This window comes from Fusarium tjaetaba (genome assembly GCF_013396195.1).
Source record: "Fusarium tjaetaba strain NRRL 66243 chromosome Unknown NRRL66243_c0000429, whole genome shotgun sequence".
In the NCBI taxonomy this organism is placed as follows: domain Eukaryota; kingdom Fungi; phylum Ascomycota; class Sordariomycetes; order Hypocreales; family Nectriaceae; genus Fusarium; species Fusarium tjaetaba.
In genome coordinates, this window is record NW_023501625.1 from 7,661 (window position 1) to 22,572 (window position 14,912).

The window sequence follows — 14,912 nt, forward strand, 5'->3', positions numbered from 1 at the left end:
CCCCAACCTTTCCAGATCACCTTTATGGCTAAAATAGTGGCTGATGGATGATGTGCTTTTGGCTGCCATCCAACTCACATTCCTTCCGATATTCAAACTTTGGTGGTTGTAGATATGTCAGCCAGGCATCCATCACACGAGAAAGATGAACAAGGCCTACGCCTTGGGTCGACAGAGTGATGTTAAAGCACGTCGTCGTCAGCGTTTGCACCCCCAGGAGATGTATAACAGTGACAACGCAGTATAAACGCGCTGTCCTTCTCATCACCAAATTACCTACCCTCTCAAGTCTCGACCACGATCTAGCAACTATTGCAGACTCGCGAGACCCAGCAACAAGAGCACGCGCTCCCTGGGTCCCACCAACTTACAGCGCGCACACCCCTAGCAATCAACCCCCCTCCCCCCTGTAAGCACCTCAGCATCCTAGACAGGGCAAGCTCGAGCACGAACCAAAGTAACGGGTACGGTACCGCCGCATTTCTGTTTTTATATAGAATACTATATATATGACTCTGGCCTTGCCCTCCCATCATATCGTCAAATCTCATATCAGTATTAGTATCAGCATCAGCATCAGCATCATTCTGCTCTTTTGCAATCATCACAATGTCCAACCCTGTATCGGACAACGGACCTCGGTCTACTAGACCCCGTCCTGCCAAATCCGGCATCGACATCAAGCTCGACCAGCACTGGAGCTCAAAGTCGTATACTTCTGGCTCCAAGGTCACAGGAAACGTCATCATCAACACCCAGCGCGATGTTGCTTATGACGGCTTTGACATCTTCTTCACTGGCACTGCCTACACTCGTGTTGACTTTGTCAGCCAATATTCCAGCGCCAACTACGCTTCTCGTCCTTTCATGAAGCTTCGCATGCCTCTCAGCCCGGCAGACTTCCCCAGCAATCGTGTCTTCGAGGCTGGCCGCACATATACAATCCCCTTCCACTTTGTTGTTCCCCACCAGCTTACCCTCAGCGCATGCAACCACCCCGTGGAGCATGAAGGTATCAGGGACCACCACCTTCAGCTCCCCCCTACCATGGGATTCTGGGAGCGCAACGATCAGTCTCCTGACATGGCTCACATCGAATATGGCATCCGTGCCGTGGCTACCAAGAACAACGAGGAGGAGGGTCGAACTTTGCCCCTTGATAGCTTCCACATGGTCAAGGTTCTCCCTGCCATGCCCGAGGACGCCCCTCTTGATATCTGCACCAAGGATGAGCGCTACTGTCTGTCCAAGACAAAGCCTATCCGCAAGAACCTCTTCTCTGCCAAGCAGGGCGAGCTCATCACTACGGCTTCTCAGCCCAGTGCCATTATGCTCTCTGGAAACTTCCTCAACGCTAGCGGTACCAACTTGAAGGTCAACTTTGAGTTCAGCTCTACCTCCAAGGATGTTACACCTCCAAAGGTCAACTCCGTTAGCGCTAAGCTCCACGCAACCACTTTCTTCAGCAGCGCTCCCATGACACAGCTCCCTAACTTGGGTTCTCGCGTCAAGCACCAGGGCACCCCATCGCTCACTTATTCCACCACCACCCCTGTCCCCATGCGACCCGATACCCAGCTCACATGGGAGGATGAAGCTCCTGCTTCTCGACGGGACTCTGGTTATGACAGTGCTTTCTGGAATGAGGGAGAGACATCTGAGTCTGATGATACCCAGCGCAACAAAAAGGCCAGCAAGTACAACGTCCGCCGCTACGCCACTCTCGATGTTCCTTTCAACCTGCCCACTTCCAACAGCAAGCTCTTCCTCCCTACCTTCTACTCGTGCCTCAGCGCCCGCGCTTATATCCTCCACCTTACCCTATCTGTTGGTCCCATGAACACCAACATCAACCTCAGCATCCCCATCCAGGTGGCTGTTGAGAATACCTACGACCACATCGACGACGATGAGCTTCCTTCTTTCGACGCTGCCATCGCCGAGGCTGAAGAAGCCGATGTCGATCTTCACCTGCAGCCCCGCCTCATGCAGGTTCCTGATGCTCGATTCCAGGGCAACAGTGTGCTTCCTGGCTACGAAGACATGCGAATGCGAGCCCAAGTGGCAGTTGCCTAGATGGCAGCAACTTTTACAAGTAAAAACAACTTAATGGATATTAATGGAGGAGGATCTGTTCCAAAAAGTTCTTATGATACCACGTTTCCAAAAAAGAAGGGGGAGATGGGAAACTTTTATGACCTTTGTTTATTGCATTACTCAGCGAGGAGTTTTCGAGATTTTTTCAAAAACGATTCGATTTTCTGTCAAGAATGGTTCTTGGCATCTTTTTGGAGTTTAGAGGACGTTGCATATACATACAAGCATTATACAGGGGAAGCATTGTTGGGATTACATAAAATGGGAATCGGACACCGCATTCCGAAGCGAGTTTTACTATGTTAGAGACGTGGAACCACCACATGATCCTTTTTGTTATAGAAGAATATGATAATCTTCCAACATTTCTTGCTTTCTCGATGTGATCTGCTGTTCTGCGCGTATTTCTTTGGGTGTATAAAAAAAGGCATTTTCTTACGTATTAATAATGTCAGACAAGACCACAGTCGACTCATCCAAAGGGGCCTCAAAAAGGAACGTTTCGGAAATGCCGTCGGACGATGAACCACGTGAACGAATTTGGCCGAAACCGCAGTGGCACCAACAGTTGTGGAATCATTATCGCGTTACATCCGAGAATGTTTTGCTTTCCCATGTTATTACCGTTGGCAATCTCATGATCTTCCACTTTGCAGTATACAGACATGCGCTCCAACTTGATTGGCTAGGGCTGTGGGACAAGGCGGGATCTTGCATACGGGATGGAGCGGAGCCTGTTCATTGGTGGATTTGGGGGTCGCTTGAAGAGCATGCAGCTTGACAGCGATTTGGTGGGAAAAGCTGGGATAGACAGAGACAGAGATGGCCATTTGTCTTGGTTCCCGGGTCTGTGAACCTTGGTCAATGTCAGTTGTTGATTGATAAATGACATAGTGAGAAGTGCTTGCACACATATTCCGCATTTAACATGATGCTTAACGTGGTTCATCCTTGGTAATTCCTGCATGACCGTGATCTTGATCCGTGGCCCAAATATCTTTGCTAGGAGAGGAATATTTATGCAGACGGAAAATATATTCATGGCTATATAGGGCAATCTTTCTCTTGTTTTTCCTTTCTTTCTTTCTTTCTTTCTTTCTTTCTTTCTTTCTTTCTTTCTTTCTTTCTTTCTTTCTTTCTTTCTTTCTTTCTTTCTTTTTTACTTACAAGATGTATATATGAAGTTGTTCAATGGGCCTCATGCACGTATTTAACCGCTCACTCTTGCTCAAGTAATTTGGCAATGGCCTCAGTTGGCTAGATCTGTTATGCCTCCTTACTGTTACCTCCTTACTATGGGACGAGCCAATGTCTCAGATCTACACATCTAGTACGCACTGTGGTTGTCCTCCTTCACCAACGAACATTGCCGCCCGGTAGAACACTCGAATTACAACAAAGACGTGCAATGGATGGCTTGGATCTTGAAATGCCTACAAGTACCTCATCACCCAATTGCACCTCGTCTCTCGCGAGATCGCCATGTCTACACCAGGGCTCGTATTTCACATACCGCCACTAAAGAGCAAACAACGCCGCTACAGGTTTCAGCGCGAAGAGCGAGGATATTGTTCCAGGAACAAGCGTAGTACTGCCGATCATATAAGCTTCAGCCTCGAAAGCGGTGTCGAAAGGACAATGCGTGATAAGTCTGAGTGGACAAAGACGCCCAAGAAACGTGATTTAGGGCTTACGCGGTTTGCAGCCAGGCCTTACGGACTTTGCCGTTCTAATCTTCATGTATATTGGGTTGAGTGCAAGTTTGAAGTCGAGTCTGTGGTCAGCATGGTCACTGCTCAGAGGCTTGATATTGTTCAGCAGTTTGGTGGCGTAGCCAAGCCAAGACCGTTGTATTGGGAACTAAACTTCGATTGAGAGTGTCAGAAGTTTCTTGGTGACTCTGTTAATATCCGTTATGCAGATAAATCTTGTAGACTTAATAGTGTTTTGCCTTGAATTACGTTTCAATTGAGAAAGGCCTCCAACTGAGATTATTCGGACTGAACCCCAATATTCTGGAATGAAATTAGCATAGATCCCGTCGCCAATCGTCCAAGTAGTTATAGCGTGCCTTGGCCCCTCCTGTCACTTCAAATTCAGGGCGTCAGCCAAAGGAACAATGCTAAGACCAAGACCTAGTTCCGAGCCATGTTTGCTCTCTAAAGGACAAGAACCTCAGCCTTGTAGAATATAATTCGAAGATCAGCATCAGCTAATCAACAAATAGGTTCTAGTGAACAGAAATAAATGAGTCGAACAATACCAAACCTGAGATATCATCATGTTCCAGAAATATGGACAATACTAAGGCTAGTAAGAAGGAAAATGAGGCCTCGGCACAGGGGCTTCACTTCTCATGGCGAGATACGATAGTTGAGATTTTAGAGAGGGTATACAGTATGCTAAAATTCAAGTAAGATGGATAGATATAAAGAACGAAGGCCGTTTGCTGTTGAAGAAGAAGAAACCAGATATCCAGTCCTCTTCATTTCCAGCTTCTTCTTCGCTACCCATCTTCTCTTATATTTATTCCCTCCGATACGTAACTTATCATGGAAGCCCAGGAATTCCGTGAGGTTGCCAAGGCGGCAATTGACGAGAGTAAGTTCTTATATCATAATAGCCATCATGACTCCCCTCGAGACACCATAAACCCCGATTGAAAACCCACCCTTTTACCTTTCCCTTGCGAAGCCTTCCTATTAATGATACCACCTTGAAATTTCGAAATCATACTAAAGCTCTCAGTGACCGACTACACCGAAAACGTCGCCAATTACCGCGTTGTCTCGAATGTTAAACCGGGCTACTTGCGCCCTCTACTACCATCCTCTCCGCCAACAGACCCCGAACCATGGTCCGCCATCCACCAAGACATCGAGTCCAAGATCCTCCCAGGCATTACTCACTGGAGTAGTCCTCGCTTCATGGCATTCTTCCCCTGTGCGAGCAGCTATCCAGCCGCTCTGGCAGAGATATATTCCAATACCTTCAACGGGGCACACTTCAACTGGATCTGTAGTCCTGCTGTGACAGAGCTCGAGACTATAGTCATGGACTGGCTGGCTCAGGCATTAGGCTTGCCCGAGTGTTTTCTCAGCGGAGGGTCTACACATGGTGGCGGCGTGATTCACGGGAGTATCAGTGAGAGTCTGATTGTCAACATGGCTGCTGCGAGGGATAAGTATCTCGCTTCTGTGACAGCCCACCTCCCTCCCGGCAGTGAAGAGAAGGAGGAAGCACTTTGGGATCTTCGAAGCAGATTGGTGGCTCTTGGAAGCTCAGGCACACACTCGAGCACTAAAAAGGTCGCTCAAGTTCTTGGTGTTCGCTTCGCTACCATCCCGGTATCCGAGGCTGATGGCTTCTCTCTCCGAGGCGAGGCCCTCGCTGCCACTATTGAGAGTCTTCGAGCCCGCGGTCTTGAACCATTCTTCCTCACTGCTACCCTTGGCACCACCGATGTCTGCGCCGTGGATGATTTCGAGGGTATTGCCCAAGCTCTTAAGCCAACCTTCGATACGCCACGGGACATCTGGGTTCACATCGATGCCGCGTATGCTGGTGCAGCGCTTGTTCTAGAAGAATACCAACACCTGGCCAGAGCCTTTTCGTCATTCCATTCCATTAGCTTCAGCCCTCACAAGTGGTTTCTTACCACATTCGACTGTACGGCGGTCTGGGTTCGTCATCGATCCTGGCTTATCCAGGCCCTGAGCATCAAGCCTCCTTATCTGCGAAATCAATACAGTGACGACGAGTTAGTAACCGACTATCGCGACTGGCAGATTCCTCTAGGTCGGCGGTTTCGTTCCTTGAAACTCTGGTTCGTCATGCGAAGCTATGGTATCAGCGGCCTTCAGAAGCATATCCGCAATGGTGTCGACCTGGCGGAAAGTCTCGAAGACAAGATAGACTCTCGTCGGGACATCTTCTCTATTTTCACGCCAGCTCGGTTTGGTCTTATCACAATCCGTATCAATGGCGAGTCAGAGCAACAGATTAATGACCGCACTGAGGCAGTGTATGAGGCCATTAATGCCGCGGGAGAATTCTATCTCACCGCAACCGTTGTAAATGACAAGTTTGCCATTCGTGTATGCACGAGTGTGACAAAGGTGGAGGAACAACACGTTCAGAGAATGTTTGACGTCTTGGTGCATACGGCTGAAAATGAGATTGCTAAAGGGCATTTGTGGTTGGAATGTAACTTATAACTGAAATTTTCAGATTATTCAGAACGAGAGATACCATAAGCTTATGTATTGGTGTTGGATATGTAACAACAGTCAAGAAAATCTTCGAAATTTAAGAATATTCTGATAATGATGAAGATAAGTTTGTTCAAGCCCTCGATATTAGACCAAAGACCTTCAGAACCAGACCCAGAGTAGTTCACATCGTAATTTCAGCCATAACATCAGGTTATCACTTGAAAGAAAGAGAAACAAATTTTGTTATGGCTCTTGACCTTGAAGTAACCGGTTTAAGAATGTTACAAGGACATATAAATGCAACCTTTATGCCTCCTATGCTCATTTCCTCGAATCCTCCATTTCATAATCATGTACTCATTATCATAACCATTCACCTTCATTTACCGACTATAGCCCCGACCACCTCGATAGTTATAGTCATCATAGTCATCGTCTGGATACCGACTACTCGATCTGTACCTTTGCCTTCCCCTCTCACTATCGCGACTTCGACTCCCTCTTCGATCATCGCAGTGCTCGTGCTTCTTCTTGTAGTTATCGAAGTCGTGGCTGAGCCATGTAAAGGCGCCAAGGAGGGCGAGAACAATGCCCGGTGTCCAATCGAAGCCGGATTCGCTCTGTTTGACAGGAGGGCCGCGGCGGGGAGGAGGTTGGCGATGGGATTGACGATGGCTCCGGGGAGGCTCTGAGTATGTGTCTCTTCTTCCCATAGTTGTGGTAATTAAATGCGGTGTAGTAGTTGTGTTGTGTGATACTGTGATGGTTTGCTTGATGTAAAATCAAGGATGGAGTAGAACTTGGACTCTATTCAAATGTTCGACGTAAGATGCTCCGAGAGTAAGTTCCAGGCATATATCGTATGTGTTTCTCCTGAGTGACTATCAAGGGAGTCGATGTGGTTCGTCGTATTGTGGTTATATAATACCAGTATACCATCCACGTAAACTTAACATATACGAAAAAGAGCAGATTACACGGTTATAAACTTCAAGCCCCCATGGAATTATAGATCCTTACCCAGCCGTTAGAGACCTCCTCCGCCACTATTGCCGGCTTGCATCTCCGGGGCCACTTAAGCATTAAGGATCGAATGTCATTGCTTAATTCTCAAGTCAAGCTTAACTTGGACAAGGATCATAGTTGGGGGTGACGTGCCTTGGGGGTTGGCATCTTGACGTGCCAGGGCCCAATAGAAGGACCTGGCCCGAAATGATGTCACCAATATCGTCATTTCTCCTCACTTTCAGCGCTCACAAAGCAATTTCTCATCGGGAGAATGCATCTTCACGTAATATTGCAGTACCAAGGCCCCATCAGATGATTCAAAAGTAGCATAAATAATTGTCTAGATCGAGCTCTGTACTCTAAGAATAGACGCCTCTACTCTAGCGGAATGCTAAATATCACCAACGCTCATCAAGTCCAAGCGAACATGATACGTTATATGCTCGCTCGTCTTGGTGCCATTGTACGTCTCAAGGCCTTCTTGGCCTCTGTCTCTTCTACTAAAGGCAAGACTCCTTGCTCTTTCATCTTGTTAAAAAACTCCTGCCCATACTTGTATCCCAGTTGGTACAATTCATCGAATTTGTGGAAATCAAGAGTTCCATAGTCATCAATTGGTGGACGCATGTAAATGCACCCAGCCATTGTTTTTGCACGTTCCAGAGCATCAACACTCGACACGTATGCCAGCCGCCCCTGAATCTCTGCAAGGGTTGGTGGGTTCGGGTGAGACGAGAATGGATTCCATCGGTTCACAAAAGCCCAAGCACCAGAAAGTGAGTCACCATACGTCTGCGGCGTGTCATCGTCCAAAGCACCTACATCAATGGCAAAAATTATGTCAACTCCAAGACCCTTCATGTGAGACACGGTCAGATTGTCAATGTAGCCGCCATCCAGTAGCATACTGCCCTCATCGCACAGAGGTGGGAGTAACCCCGCGAGGGACATGGATGCTCTGATATATCTCCACGCGTACCCACTGGTGTGGAATTCGGCTCGACTCTTGCTGATATTGGTTGTGTTGCAGTAATATTCGAGCCAGAAATCTTCCATCTGCGTGTCGCCTAAAGCCTTGAAGATACCACGGTTGAATTCGTGTCCAGTGGTGTAAGATGCAGAGGGATACGTCAGATCAAGAGCAAACCGCCATAGACTGGCCATTCGCCCGGCAAATTTCTTGGCAAATCCAAACATAGGCACGACATCAGCATGCCGGGCGTACAGAGCGCCAACAAAAGCACCAATCGAAGTTCCTCCAACGAGATCAATAGGAATTCCGGCTTCTTCCATGGCTCGGATGATACCAATTTGAGTGATGCCGCGAGCACCGCCTCCGCCAAGAACCAGTCCAATGGATTTACCACATAGTCGTCGTGCCAGGCGATGAAAGTCGCCCTTGTAAGGAGAATCGGGTGAGTAGTACGGCGTGTGGTGCACCTTGCGAGACGTGTATTTTTGAATTTCAGCCTGCAAGACCTGAACACGTTCTTTGAGTGCTTGACCAAGTTTCTTGGGGGCATGGACTGGCATCTCGTTTGTTCTGAAAGCCATTTGAATATGGCAGTGTCCACCGTTGATCCACATTCGGTTTTGCAGCCAAGCTCGAGTCAGCCCAGGCCGTGAATAACGCTCAGTATGAAGTAAGACCAGCACTTTTCTAGCGGTAGATTTCATGCCAAGCATAAAGCGTTCGTATTCACCAATAGCTGGTGATCCTTCGGCAAGACCAACCAAAAGGATGCTGTCAGCTTGCGTGATACAAGTCTGTGTCCACGGCGAGTTGACGTTCGTATCTAGAGCCAATCTGTTAGCTCAAGGCTCTTTCCAAAGGTCCAGAAAACAAGTTGTAACGAGAATAGGTCAGGAAAAAATTAGAGTTAATAGAACCAACATCGGCTTTGCCTCTGGAGTCTATGTGTGATATTATCATCATAAAAGGAATGGTTGAAGAAAGAAAACAAGTTATTGCTTACCTGCAACATAGACAACCAGGCCATACTTCTCTTCCAGATCAGCAAGATATTGCGAAAGCCTGAGCTTTCCCATCTTATTGAAAGCATGTTTGCCGAGGTGGTTGAGAATGGCGGCCTGGTTGAGGGATGTAGCCCCATTAGCTGGACCGACTTGCGCCAGGGCATTCATGAGGCGGTTCCCGAACTCAACAACAGGTACACCGGCGGTAACAGGCAAGATCGCTACAGTTCGTAGATTCATATTGGACTTGCGCATCAAAGTTTTTGGATTGGTGCTAGCATCCTTGTACGAGAACTTGGATGTCTCGTCAACGATTGCCCTCATCCGTGATGCAATGATCTTTGAAATTTTGATGGTGATGTTTGGATGCTCTTGTGCCAAGCTGTTGAAGAGTGTTCGGGGGAACTTCACCAACTCCGTATCTCGAATAGCATGCAGAGTCCCTGGGCGAGCAGTTTCTGTAAGCACCTCGAGCTCACCGACACTGTCTCCTTGTCCGTATTCTGCCAGAGCCGTTACGCCGCCACTGCCACCCTTTCGCTCCTGGACCAACCGAAGGCGACCGTTGAGGACAATATAAATCGCCTCGCTTTCATCACCTTCGTGAAATAGCACCTGCCCTGCATTGACTTGAACCCATTCCAGAGCAAAGTCAATATGTAGAATCAGGCGGGGCAAGATGTTGGTAAGCCTCTTGGCCATAGTGAGGAGAACAATCGGATAGCGGTCAACAATCCGCTCCAGCGAAGCGCGAGGCAGGAAGCCTACATAGACATCCGTCTTTGCGACAACATCGATGAAAGATCGGTATGAAGACACACTTCCGATGTAACCAGCCAGTCCACCCGGTTTAACCAAGGCAATGCTGCGACGAGGCTTCTTCGATGTTGATTGCTGCGTCTCGACCTGATCTCTTGCAGCTTCGGTCCGAGCCAGATTGGGAAAAGAACCCATTTCGGAAGGATCTGGGGATGAAGGAGCTGGTTGAGATGAACCAAATCCGTTAGATTGTAAGATGTTGTGGGCATCTGCCTCACCAGTCGTACCAATGTCTAAGAACCCATCGACGACATAGTACAAACCAGGGTTTCGTTCTCCTTGCTCTACGAGAACAGAGCCTTTGGGGAAGAAGACGATCTCAACCTCATCCTTCATGTCGCTCGCAAGACCCTGAGCGCTCACAGGAGCATGTAAAGCGGTTCCTCCAGAAGTTACCGACTCGGTCTCGCCGTCAACAGAGCCATCGTAAGGAGGCATGAAACCGAATGCGTTGTTTTGGCTGTAAAACTTTGGCCGTCGATGGTCGAGCGACACAAGTCTAGGAGAGCCTTCCATGGACTCGGGCTCGCGAGATGCACTTCCATTGGCATCAAGTCCAAGTGACTTAAACATGCACTCCAAGATTGAAGCGCGGAAGAGATTGTCTTCATCCACAGTTTCTCGCGGATCCATCGTCATGCGACCAAGCCTCCTTGAATCAAAGGGATCATTGAAAAATCTATCATCCTTTGCATTCGCGCCCGGGTGTCTCATTGAGGCCCCCGAAATGGATCGTTGATCCGCTGGTGACATACGCGAATTCCCTCGAGCTAACTGAGTATTAGACAGCAGATCTCCAGGGCTCGGTGTGTGGGGAGAAGTTCGTTCGCGAGGTGGCGCAATGGTGCTTGTGACAACCGAAGTCGTCCGAAGTTTGGTCATTGATTGCAGCATAGCCTCTTTCCGAAGAGTTGTACTTGACCTTCGCCGATGAGTTGAGGCCGAGTTGTGCAGTGCAATGCCCTTCGTGTCATCATCCTCATCTGTACGTTCCCTTTCGCGCTTGAACTTCTCCTTGAGACGTTCTAGGGCATCACCTCGTAGAATATTGGGGAGCTGGCACACTGTATACTTGATCATGCTCTTCTCTGTCTGCAATACTTCGCTAGTCAAGCCGAGATAGTTGAATGCTTGCGCAAGTGTGACTCTCTGGAATCTTGAGAGAATGACATGTACAATGTGTGCGGTTGCCTTTGGGTAAATTTTGATGAGTCTTCTAAACGCACTCGCTGGGATGATTGCAATTGTTGTATCAACCGTAGCACGAGCAATGATGTCAGGGTGAGCCGAGCCAGATGTTGCCCTGGTTGGCAAGGGCGGTCTAGTAGGTGGAGGTGTATCGCTATCCAGTGACATGGCAGGAATCGCAGCCTGGTCGGTTTCTAAGCCAGAAACACCAAGGCCTTCGGGTTTCTTCTCATCCGCCTCCATATCATTCCGAGACTGAGGTGTGCCCGGCATAGACATATTGACATCCGAAGGAACACGTCTAAGATGAGGCTTCTCGAAGGTCGGGTGTCTAAGGCCGCTACTTTTGGCCGAATGCAAAGAAGAGTCCTCCTGATCATCGTTAGGCCGTAGCCTAACGTCCTCTGTAAACAAAGACATGATGGAGAACAAGGATGACATGGGTGCACCATTCCGAACTTCTGTCAGAAGCTGGTATGTCTGTTGACCAGGGGCGATATCGTCCTCATCCGAAGAGTCCAGGTCAAGATGTCCCCGGGAGGCTGCTGCCGCGCGCGGACTCCGGTTTGATTTGACAAAGATCTCTACCAAGCCATCGACGACGATACAGAAGCCCTTTTCTTCTTCGAGGTTGATGGTCTCGCCAGCAATGAGCTTCCTCGTTTGCATGCTTCGAGTCAACTCATGGAAGACGGGCCGTTCCAGGTAACCGAAAATCTTGATAGCGCTCAAGAACTCATCTAGGTAGTTTGCCAACCCGGACTTAGTACCACCTTCGTGAGTGTCTGGAAAGAGATCGATGTCCGGCTCTTTGCGCTGTGGCTCCGGTGGCAGCCGGGAGTACATGTTCAGGATGCGATACCTGACAACCCAACTGACGGCCGACACGACCGCTGCCATGATGAACATGCTATAGGAGGATTAGCGTTACGAAACGAAAGAGATTATTGGTCAACGCACAGTGTAGTAGCGTTCATGGTAACAGTCCAGCTTGTAGAGAACAAGTGGAATAGAAAGGAAGGGACATTGATAGTCGCAATTCGAATGACCCAATATAGTATGGTGGAAGTGATGTGAAGAAGAAACCATATCAACCACCCAAAGAGGCCAAACCATGTGTAAGGCTCATGGGCGGTGACAGCAGGCATGGTGCTCACGATAGAGGGAGAGGAGCTGCTGAGGGCATAGGCGACAGTCTCAGCGACGTCGCCGGCCATTTGGGCGGCATTTGACGGATCAGATGCCATGGCTGGTTATGAGGCTGCTGCGCATCATACCGTAGCATCCTGTAGAAAAAAGAGCCGCGTGGAAGCGGAGGGAGAGTTTTGGAGCAAGGGAGAAAATTGGAGGTAGAGGTTTTATGAACATGGGAAAGGAAAAAAGAGCGTGGCTGCTTCTGCGCGTGCAAGCTTTTAGCTTGTGATCGGGTGCGGAGCTACAGGGGAGCTTAGGTGCCGAGGATTGGCCGGTTCAGGCCCCACCCCACTGAGAGACGGTGGGCGAGCCGCTGAATTTGTTCCGCGTGGGCAGGTAGTGGAGGGGCTACCCGTTGGTGCCGTCACCTTGTGCATCTGCTTGGATAAGCCATCACTAAGTTATTCTTTTCTCGATATAACGATCGCGATCCCCAAGTCGATTTAATCGTTGAAAACAGACGGTAGAAGCCTGTTTTGTCTCGTGCCAAGCTGCCACATCCCACATGATCATGCGCTCTTGAGCTCGGCACCCTACGATAGCCTTTCAGATGCCCTTTGCGCAACTCGTCGTCGGCAGCCCAGGCTCTGGAAAGAGTACCTACTGTGATGGCAGTGAGTACTCCAAGACACTGAATCTTCTGTATCTGTAGACTGACCGATATAGTGCACCAGTTCCTGGGCGCCATCGGGCGAGCCTGTTCAGTCGTAAACCTCGATCCTGCCAATGACCATACAAACTACCCTGCGGCACTCGATATTCGCAACCTAGTTAAACTCGAGGAAATTATGAAAGATGACAAGCTAGGACCTAATGGTGGCATTTTATATGCCCTTGAAGAATTGGAACATAATTTCGAGTGGTTGGAAGAGGGACTGAAAGAATTCAGTGAAGATTACGTTCTTTTTGACTGCCCAGGACAGGTGGAACTATACACACACCACAACTCCCTACGGAATATCTTCTACAAACTCCAGAAGATTGGATACAGGGTTGGTAGACTCCCTCCATGGAACCCCAGCGACTGACCGTGCATAGCTTGTCTGCGTCCACCTCTCGGATTCTTTCTGTCTAACGCAACCCTCGCTATACGTGTCGAACGTCCTCCTTTCCCTCCGAGCCATGATCCAGATGGACATGCCGCATATAAACATCCTCTCGAAGATCGACAAAGTCTCCGAGTATGACGAGCTCCCGTTCAACCTCGACTATTACACAGACGTAGACGACTTGACATATTTAACGCCCCATCTCGAATCAGAATCGCCCGCTTTGAGGAGCGAAAAGTTTGGCAAGTTGAACGAGGCTATCGCAAATCTGATCGAGAGCTACGGTCTGGTGCGTTACGAAGTCCTGGCGGTTGAAAACAAGAAAAGCATGATGCACATTCTTCGTGTCATTGATCGTGCCGGTGGATACGTCTTTGGTGGTGCTGAAGGTGCCAACGACACAGTGTGGGCGGTCGCCATGAGGAGTGAGTCGTCTATGCTAGAGGTGCAGGATATCCAGGAGCGCTGGATTGATCAAAAGGTGGAATATGACCAACTGGAGCGTGAGGCAGAGGAGGAGCAGGCTCGCATCCAAGAAGAACAGGCCATGGAGCTGGACCAAAGCGAACCATTTGCTCCAGCGGGTGGAATGGACCCTGACTTTGGAGATATGACAGTCCCAAAGGACAGTGGGATCAAGGTAGTAAGAAAAAAATGATACCCGTTCATCAATCCGCATCATCCATTTCTTCATCACTCGACGCGTCGTTGACGTCCAGAATCATTTCATCCTGATTACGTAGCGAGAGGCTGAGAGAAGATTGGGAGTCTGTATCGTCCTTTGCAGCAAGGATGAGTCTTTTGGCCTGACGAATAGCTTCTTCCTCAGCTTTGCGGATTGTCCCACTGACGCGTACAACGCGAAAGATACACGGCCGTCCGTCTTTGACGGGAACATGATCCATAAAGGTCAATGTTGACCAGAGCATTTGATAGTGAGCCCTTGAACATCGTAGGATGAAAGTTGAGGTTGCTAGGGACAAGTATTTCACTAGACATGTCAGGAATGCGAAGCGGTTCAGTTTTACAATCCAATGCTCACCTGAGCAGTTCAGTAAAGCTCCAGATCCACAGTCGCCATAAAGTGACGCGACTTCAGCCTTGATGCCCCTGATAAGTGCACCAGGAGTGAGCTTTTCGATGGTTGGCTGGTGGTTAAGAACGAAGTCTGGTAAATCTGATTTTGCAGCCTTTGCAGGGTCTGGCAGGTAGACAATGTTGACAAGAAGATACCTCTCCTTTATGCGCACCATTTTTAGGAAGCGGCGGTGAAAGATCGAGTGATGCTGTGGATGTTGGCGAAAAAAAGAAGTCGAACAAAGACTTGTGACTGAAGAAGTCAACTTGCATCTCCGTGGAAGTTTAC

The 14,912-nt window shown here is 48.8% G+C and overlaps 5 protein-coding genes across 5 annotated transcripts; 3 read left to right on the top strand and 2 right to left on the bottom strand.

The window, feature by feature from the left end:
- Positions 1 to 609: 609 nt before the first annotated feature.
- On the top strand, positions 610 to 2,076 carry FTJAE_13493 (arrestin; the record flags this gene model as incomplete). The annotated part of the gene is made up of 1 exon (XM_037346642.1): positions 610 to 2,076. One exon carries the CDS (start codon positions 610 to 612, stop codon positions 2,074 to 2,076), a length of 1,467 nt encoding a protein of 488 aa, XP_037199466.1.
- Positions 2,077 to 4,649: 2,573 nt separating this feature from the next.
- FTJAE_13494 (aromatic-amino-acid decarboxylase) lies at positions 4,650 to 6,314 on the top strand (the record flags this gene model as incomplete). The annotated part of the gene is made up of 2 exons (XM_037346643.1): positions 4,650 to 4,698; positions 4,846 to 6,314. The coding sequence occupies 2 exons, from the start codon at positions 4,650 to 4,652 to the stop codon at positions 6,312 to 6,314; spliced, it is 1,518 nt and encodes a 505-aa protein (XP_037199467.1).
- Positions 6,315 to 7,754: 1,440 nt separating this feature from the next.
- FTJAE_13495 (lysophospholipase NTE1) lies at positions 7,755 to 12,550 on the bottom strand (the record flags this gene model as incomplete). Its single annotated transcript, XM_037346644.1, has 3 exons — positions 7,755 to 9,115; positions 9,296 to 12,213; positions 12,264 to 12,550. 3 exons carry the CDS (start codon positions 12,548 to 12,550, stop codon positions 7,755 to 7,757), a joined length of 4,566 nt encoding a protein of 1,521 aa, XP_037199468.1.
- A 497-nt stretch (positions 12,551 to 13,047) lies between these two features.
- FTJAE_13496 (GPn-loop GTPase) lies at positions 13,048 to 14,204 on the top strand (the record flags this gene model as incomplete). The annotated part of the gene is made up of 3 exons (XM_037346645.1): positions 13,048 to 13,111; positions 13,164 to 13,489; positions 13,536 to 14,204. The coding sequence occupies 3 exons, from the start codon at positions 13,048 to 13,050 to the stop codon at positions 14,202 to 14,204; spliced, it is 1,059 nt and encodes a 352-aa protein (XP_037199469.1).
- A 10-nt stretch (positions 14,205 to 14,214) lies between these two features.
- FTJAE_13497 (rpp14 family) lies at positions 14,215 to 14,799 on the bottom strand (the record flags this gene model as incomplete). The annotated part of the gene is made up of 2 exons (XM_037346646.1): positions 14,215 to 14,537; positions 14,589 to 14,799. The coding sequence occupies 2 exons, from the start codon at positions 14,797 to 14,799 to the stop codon at positions 14,215 to 14,217; spliced, it is 534 nt and encodes a 177-aa protein (XP_037199470.1).
- Between the last annotated feature and the right edge of the window lie 113 nt (positions 14,800 to 14,912).